The sequence below is a fragment of the Rhinolophus sinicus genome, chromosome 13, assembly GCF_057876585.1.
Source record: "Rhinolophus sinicus isolate RSI-liver-muscle chromosome 13, RSI-T2T, whole genome shotgun sequence".
Classification (NCBI taxonomy): domain Eukaryota; kingdom Metazoa; phylum Chordata; class Mammalia; order Chiroptera; family Rhinolophidae; genus Rhinolophus; species Rhinolophus sinicus.
The window spans coordinates 12,486,729-12,494,700 of NC_142513.1; the positions used below are offsets into that span (position 1 = coordinate 12,486,729).

Sequence of the window (7,972 nt, forward strand, 5' to 3'; positions counted from 1 at the left end):
CAATCTATTCATACGTGGTATTCTTGTAGTGAGGTTTCTGGTTCTTCTCCTTTCATTTCCCACCTCCATCCCCACCCAAACATGGACTAGAGACAAACACTTCCATGTGGGATCCATGATGAAATGAGGCATCACATAGAACTCAAGGACAGGAAATGAAATGAAGCCATACAGTGGACTGAAACTGGACTCCAAACAGAGATCAGGACTGTATTATTCATGTCATAAACAAATTCCAAATAGTGGTGGCTTAACACAACAAGAATTTATTTCTTGCTCATGTCATAGTCCCAGGCAAGTGGGGAGGAGAGGCTGTGATCCATAAAGAAACTCAGGATCCCAGGCTCCTTCCAGCTACACCGCCTTCCAAGTCCTTGGTCCAGAATTGGAACACATTAGTCCCACTCACTTCATTGACCAGAACTCAGTCGTATAGCTATACTCAACTGGAAACGAAGATGGAAAATTCAATCTAGCTGTGTGCCCAGGAAAAAGCGAAGACTGTGAATATTGGTGGACACTAGGGTTAGTTATCTTTAGGTCTATCTCTCTCTTGCTGTAGAGTCTCTCTTCTCTGCTTCAAACCCTGTTTATTCTTTTTCTCTACATTCCAGATTTATGCTTTCTTAGCTCCAACTGCCTGAGCCACCGGGCCAGCTCAACCAGTCCCATTTTCAATCCTTTTTCTCTACAGGAAGACATCATCTCACATTTGGTGTGTATCCTTTGGTGTATACTCATAAACAACTTGCCATTTTGTGTGATTCTTAAATATATACAACTACTGCATACTAATCTTTATATCAGTGATATGATTTCCCCAACAAGCTGTTTTTGTGATATGTCTCCATGTGGACTCATGCAAATTTATTTTAATTTTTCTACAGCATATCAAGGTATGAAAATTTAACCGTTTCACAAATGAGTGCCATTTAGGTTGGTTTCGGTTTCTGATTCTTTGGAACAATCTTGTAATAAAATCCTAATATGTGTATTAGGCTCTCATTGGCAAATGTTTAGTGTTGCCTATATTTCTGGAAGGAAAATTCCTAAATGATAGCTTATGTGCATTTTCAGTTTTATTAGGCATAAACAATCATTCTTCTAAGTGGCTGTCCCAATTATATGCCCATCAGAACACTTTTAGAGTCTCTGAGAGTTTATATTATAGACTTCTTTTTTTTAAAAGATTTTATTGGGGAAGGGGAATAGGACTTTATTGGGGAACAGTGTGTACTTCTGGGACTTTTTCTAAGTCAAGTTGTTGTCCTTTCAATCTTAGTTATGGAGGGCGCAGTTCAACTCCAGGTTCAGTTGCTGTTTTTAGTTGCAGGGGGCACAGCCCACCATCCCTTGTGGGAATCGAACCGGCAACCTTATGGTTGAGAGGACGTGCTCCAACCAACTGAGCCATCCGGAAGCTCAGTGACAGCTCAGCTCAAGGTGCCGTGTTCAATCTTAGTTGCAGGGGGTGGAGCCCACCATCCCTTGTGGGGGTCGAGGAGTCGATGAGTCGATGAGTCGAACTGGCAACCTTGTGGTTGAGAGCCCACCGGCCCATGTGGGAATCGAACCGGCAGCCTTTGGCATTAGGAGCACGGAGCTCCAACCACCTGAGCCACCAGGCCGGCCATATATTATAGACTTTTAATTCCTACCATTCTGATGGATGGAAAATGGTGTTTCTGGTTGTTTTCATTGGCTATTCCTGAGAACTAGTGAAGTTGAAGCTCTTCTATGTGATGTTAACCATCTATTGTAATAATACCTCTTGTTTGATTGCTTAGCTATTCATTTCCCTTTTTTTCTAAGAGCTTGATTTTCTTCCTGATTTGTAGGAATCCTTCACATGTTTTTCATTCTGTTTCTTTGTCTGGTTTAATTATCCCAAATATTTACTTCAAAGCTATGATTTATCTTTTAACTCTTTTGTGTTTATAATTTTCTATGTTGATGTAGTCCAATTTTCGGCCATTTTCTTAATTTTTTTGTGCCTCACTTAAAAAAGCCTTTTTACCCGACATAAGTCTAGCACTTATTGAGTGCCTACTGTATGACCATCCCTGGGCTATTCATTTCCCGTGTTATCACCTCTAGTTCTCATCACAACGGAATTGGCATTGCTGCTATCATTCCCATCTTATAGTTGACAACACGGAAGCTCAGTGGGACAAGATCACTTGCCAAACATTATAGAGCCAGTAATCTACAGATACAGGATTTAAACCCATATCTGCTTGACTCCAAACTCTCTCTTCTTTCTACTTCACAGGTCGTGGGAGAAACCCTGTGCATGCAGATGTTTCGTTCTTCATCTCACCCATCACACCGTAGACCAAACTCAATGAGTCAAGGAAGACAGAAATGTAGAGAAAACTTTGTACATTTATTTGTTCATTAATCAACAGACATTTCCTTTTGTGTGCCACGCCTCATGTTGGATGCTGGGCATACATAGATAAAACAGGTCAAAACATAGACCGCAAGGAAGTATTGGTTACAAAGCTACATCTTCATCAAGGTACTCTCATTTTCTCTAGGCTTCAGGGGTGGGGGTGGGGCAGGAATCCCCAGACCGCAGATACCAGGAAACCATAATGTTTTGAACTGATAAAAATAAATTTGTGGAAAGAAAATAAAGCAGAGCCTCAGCACAGGAACAATACAAGTGCCCCTTACATCTTTCCCCTTCTGACCACGCCCTAAGTCCCTTGGGATAAAGAGAGTACAAGAGAGCATGGTGCTGGAATAGTTGAAACAGTACTGGTCTTTCATCTAGGAATCCAGAACAAATTCAGGCTTTTCACTGACTCTCTGCTTTAGTCTTCCCTCTGGTAAAATCAGGGCATTGGGCCTCCAAATCTATGCATCATACTAGGGTTTCCTGTGGGTCCAGATAACCCAACCAAATGAGGCCACAACCACAGCAATACTCAATGCACATAGGACTGCAATCTTAAAAAGTACTTTTACAGTTAGTATCTCAGTGGATATTAGGTTGGTGCAAAAGTAATTGCGCTTTTTAATTGCAAAAACTGCAATTACTTTTGCACCAACCGAATATAATTGTGTCCGTTTTACAGATGAGGAAACTAAAGTTGTGGAAGATACAGTCAGTTGGTCATAGTTATACAGTTAGTCAGAGGAAGAGATGATATTAAAAGATAGAACTCGTGCAGCCTTGTGACATGGCTCCTTCCTCCTGGTTCATTCCAAGAATCCTTCCCTCCCACGACCCAGCACTACCAGTCACAAGTGACCCTGGAGACTTCTTGTTTAGAGAATAGGGGCTGAATATTGTTGAAGGGCAGAGGATCTGCTTGGTGGTGCGGGCTTCAGGGAGACGCTAAGCATCCCCCTTTACATGGAAGGCCACAAGGAGTTTGAGGCTGTATTAGGACGGGGGAATGTGAACTTGCCAGATCTTCTCCTTACCTCACACTGGCTTGACACATGAATTCCCACACATCCCCTTGCAGCACTTGAAACCCTTCAGGCAGTGGCTGTCATCCAGGCAGTCGTCTTTGGGGTTGAGCATCTTACACTGGCCAGTGACTACTGGACAATTCTGAGGCTTGACCTCAACTGGTGAGAAGAAAGGCACTATTCAGAGGCTTGATCCCCTAGACACCATCCAAGCTCCCATCCCCGTCTCTATCCCATGCATGGAAATCAGGTCTTGCCCTACCTCAGTACCCAAACAGAGTCAAGTGCATGTCTTGAAGAAGCCTCCTTCCCACTGAGGAGGCTCCCAACAGTGTTGTAAATGTCTGACGGACAGATTGACTCATTGACTGACTGACTGCAGTCAATGAGTTGACTCACGGACTGGCCAATGGCTACTGGCTTACCTACTGACCAACTGAAAACCTGCGAATGCTGAGCTGGGAATGGACGAGGCCTGATTCTGCCCCATTATCCAGCCTAGTTCAGAGAAGCCCCCTCAACTTCTCCAAGATGCGTGTCCTCACGTTCAAATTTCCCTGGTCCCCCTTTCCAGGACTCTACTTCCTCACCTGGCTTTGATGGTTCTACAGGATCCAAGCATTTGATGCCACAAATGTGAGGACAACATTTCTTCTTCTCTGGACACTGCCAGTCACTTTCGCACTGAGGGACTTCATAGACAAGGCACATCGCCGGTTGTATGAAGGGGCAGGCTCCATATTTAGGTTTTTCTGAAGGGTAAGAACAAAGGAAGGAGAAAGATTTGATTCTGAATCATGACCACAATCCTGGACAAGGAACCAGCTTCTCAGGAGGGGAGAGAAAACCTAACCCAGGTGGCTGACCCCAAAAGAATGGAAGGAGCAGTTAGGATTCCAGTTTTAAGGCAGGTGTAGGGCAGTGGCAAGCTCAGCCAAGCACTCAACCAAGAGCCTGTCAATGGCCCAGGGAAGAAGATACAGATGGTGGTGTGCTGGTAAATGTTTTAAGAGGGAGATTTTGTAGCGTTCGCCAATTTCCATGGTGTAAATACTCCCCTCACAATTGATTTCAAGCTACCAATGTGATGTCAACTAGCCCACAAAAGTCTTGAAAATGTACCAGTCAGCTATTGCAAGCCGGTGTCAGCCAGTTCCAGGACCCAGCTGCATAGAGCTCATGGTTAGGGGTTCCTGGCCCAGGTAGAGGGAGAGATACATCCTGGCTGGGAGGGACGCAGAGAGGGGCAGTGATAGCAGGAGACAACTCATCAGAGATTGAAAGAAAGAGAGCAGATCAGCTGATAAGTAAATAGAGAAAGAGAAAGTGACCATCAAAAAAGAGCTAGTAAGAGGAAAAGAGAACAAGTTGAAAAATTACACAGATGGAGACGAAAAGAATGCGACATAGAAAACGACCAAATAGTAGAGAAGGTGCCGTAGAGAAAGAAACAGTAAGACAAGTACTGGGGTCAACAGGTCCATTTGGTGAAAGGTGGGTTTCTGGGAGCTCAGAAACTCTCTTGGTTGAAGTCTTCAGAGAGATGCTTGAAATTAGGGGCCATGGGCTGGACCACTGGAAATATGGCTTCCAGGTCAGCACCTGGGCTAAAAGAGGCCATGCCGAGAACCTGGATGGCCTGAGTCTGACTCACCTTTGCTAGCCCCTTCCACAGACCTCAACATCAGGATTCCGGGGGCGAGGAGCACCACAAAGGTGACCAGGCTGCTGGGCTTCATAGTGAGAGCAGGTAGGGCAGAGGTGGCCAGGGCCTGCCTTTGCTCTTATACCTCTCCCTGTGGGTGTGGCCCAACCAGAATGGTCTTGGCCCTCCCAGCTGCTATTTCATAAGCAGGAAACTCAGGCAAAGACAGTGACCTTGCCGTGTAGAGTGTTGGTGGCTCTTTTCTGCTCTAGGCAAGAACCTGGGCCCTAGGAAGGAAAATATAGAACTTGGAGGGGGATGTGTCACCAGAATGGCCAGGAGCCATTCACAAACACTTTAGAGAACCCTGAACCACCTGCCTTTGGAGTGAGAGGGGGAGGGGAAAAAGGGAGATCAAAGGGCAGAACGGAGGGATATAAGGGAGCTTCTTAGAAACCTGGAACAATCAGTGAGGTGTGGCCCTTCAATGAGCCTTGACTTTCCCACACTCCCCAGAGTCCCTCCCTTCCATAAGCATCAGCTGACACATTCACTCACTTTCTCCTGGCTTGTTTTGATATAATACCTGTAGTTCCAGGCACTCTGTGGGTCACAAAGGGGTTTCTCAAAGAATCCTTGTTGAGTAACAGGTGAAGTGGGGACAGCAATGAAAATCTCTTTGGGCCTAAGTCTTCCCAGCTGTGAAGTGGGGATAATAACAACTGACTAGGTTCCCAAGAAGGATTTGAAGAAGGGGAAAGGACATTGAGGAGAGTGAACACACTACCCCTTGGCATTGTGATTGGAAGTGAAACTGATGTGAAGCAAATCACATTGGAGCCAATTTTTCTGAGATAAACTAATAAGACTCTTTTCAGCAGTGAGTCGAACAGTCAGGTAGAAAAACAGCACCACTTAACAGGCTCAAAAATTTCTCCCACATCCCCAAATTAGTTCACTGCTCTCTCACGATTATAATAAAGGTTCTCATTTACTGACTATTAACTGCATGCAAGCCTATTATGGTGAAATAAAGAAAAAAAATGCATGGGATTCAGAAAACAGAATATAGGGGAGAAAAGAAGTGACAGCCCCCTCCCTCTGTGATGTTGGTGACAAAATCCCAAAGTGACAGCTGAGTACCAGAAATACAGGGCCGGCCACCAGCCCAGATTGAAGCAGGTCAGAGGGGTCTCGGAAATACATCTTCTGGAAAGTGAAATTAATAGATGCATATGAATACAGGCAGAAGAAATTTTGGCAACTGGAGGAGAATTTGTGGTTGAATAGGTGATAGCTATATAGAAAACCAAGCAAAGGTAAAACTCAACCATTTTTCACTTCAGAGAAAATAAAAATGTTGTGCCAGAAAAGAAAAACAGTATCGTTTACTACACAGTTCAGCTGTGACAAGTGTTTACGTAGTCATAATAAAGTAAAGAATAGTACAGATCTAATCAAATTTATTGCATAATGTTGATGGGAGGAAGGAGGATGGAAGGGTGAGCCTATCGGCTAGAAGTGTTGAGAGGGAAGAGGTAGATGAAAATCTCATTTGCAATTGTGGAAGGTCAATAGATTATATCTAAAACGGAAAAGTCAAGATGTGACGTTACACAAATACTACTTAGAGACAGGGAGGTAAGTGCCAACATGATAAACTGAATGTGGTTTCTTTTCCTCTGGAGGTGAGAGTGGTGGTGGTAAGCAACTGCTGTTTTGCACAACAACCTTTGTAAAACTATGTGACTCTGCAGTCTATCTGTATGTATAACTCTGACTAAAATAAAGGAAAATGTTTTTGCAAGAAAGCCTATTATCTCACATAGCTCACCATAAAGATGTACTACCACTCAGGTAAAGCACCATGCATCCAAGCATAAGCATTCCTCTTCTTTTTTTCTAAATTAAAGTTTATTGGGGTGACAATTGTTAGTAAAGTTGCATAGGTGCCAGGTTACAGTTCTGTAATATATCTGTAATCATCTATATATCACATTGTGTGTTCACCACCCAGAGTCAGTTCTCCTACCACCATATATTTGACCCTGTTTACCCTCTTCGAGAGCCCCCTCCCCCCTTACCCTCTGGTAACCACTAAACTATTGTCTGTGTCTCTGAGTTTTTGTTTCTTCATTTGTTTGTCCTGTTCCTTTGTTGTTTTCAGTTTTATATCCCACATATCAGTGAAATCATAGGCTTCTCGACTTTTTCTGCCTGACTTATTTCGCTCAGCATTATCATCTCAAGATCCATCCATGTTGTCGCAAATGACACTATTGCATCTTAAGGCAGCATAGTATTCCATTGTGTATATATACCACATCTTCGTCTTCCTTTGTACATAAGTCTCTCTCTCTCTCTCTCTCTCTCTCTCTCTCTCTCTCTCTCTCTCTCCCTCTGAGTTGGGAGCCCCTCCTCTATTCCCCATCTTGCCCTGCACTTACCACTTTCCTAATGATTATCACTGAGGATAAGTCCAGTTTATGGGGATGATTCTCCATGAGATGATAAGGTCCTAAAGAAGACGGACTGTGTCTGTCTTGTTAATTGTAAAATTCACCCAATTTAGTGTGCAGAGTTTTGACAAAGGCATTTAGCCGTGAAACCACCACCACAATCAAGACAGAGAACAGTTCATGACCCCACAAGATCCTCTTGCACCCTTTGTAGTCAATCCCTTCCTCTACTCCCAGCTCTTGGCAACTACTGGTGGGTTTTCTATCCCTATAGTTTTGCCTTTTTGAGGGTGTCATATAGATGGAATCAAACAGTATGTAGCCTTCTGAGTATGTCCTCTTTCACTTAGTGTAATGTATTTAAGATTCATCTATGGTGTTGGTCGTTTGTTCCTTTACAATGCTGAATAGTATTACGTTGCATGGACAGGTCATGGTTTGT

At 43.7% G+C, this 7,972-nt stretch overlaps 1 protein-coding gene across 2 annotated transcripts; it reads right to left on the reverse strand.

Moving 5' to 3' along the window:
- Positions 1-2,402: 2,402 nt before the first annotated feature.
- LOC109457029 (antileukoproteinase) lies at positions 2,403-5,168 on the reverse strand. 2 transcript variants are annotated; one of them, XM_088789481.1, is made up of 4 exons: positions 5,081-5,168; positions 4,017-4,178; positions 3,436-3,585; positions 2,403-2,607 (listed from the first exon to the last, which is right to left on the reverse strand). In XM_088789481.1, exons 1-3 carry the CDS (start codon positions 5,163-5,165, stop codon positions 3,437-3,439), a joined length of 396 nt encoding a protein of 131 aa, XP_088645607.1. In that variant the 5' UTR covers positions 5,166-5,168; the 3' UTR covers positions 2,403-2,607; position 3,436. The 2 variants fall into 2 exon arrangements, with proteins under 2 accessions (XP_088645607.1, XP_019605187.3); XM_019749628.3 differs by having other exon boundaries at positions 2,403-3,585.
- Positions 5,169-7,972: the final 2,804 nt, after the last annotated feature.

Coding starts and splice junctions, on each gene's coding strand:
- LOC109457029 (XM_088789481.1), bottom strand. CDS start 5,165: ATGAAGCCCAGCAGCCTGGTCACCTTTGTGGTGCTCCTCGCCCCCGGA. Junction 4,179..5,080: donor TGTGGAAGGGGCTAGCAAAG/GTGAGTCAGACT, acceptor CTTACCCTTCAG/AAAAACCTAAATATGGAGCC. Junction 3,586..4,016: donor TGTAGAACCATCAAAGCCAG/GTGAGGAAGTAG, acceptor TCTTCTCACCAG/TTGAGGTCAAGCCTCAGAAT.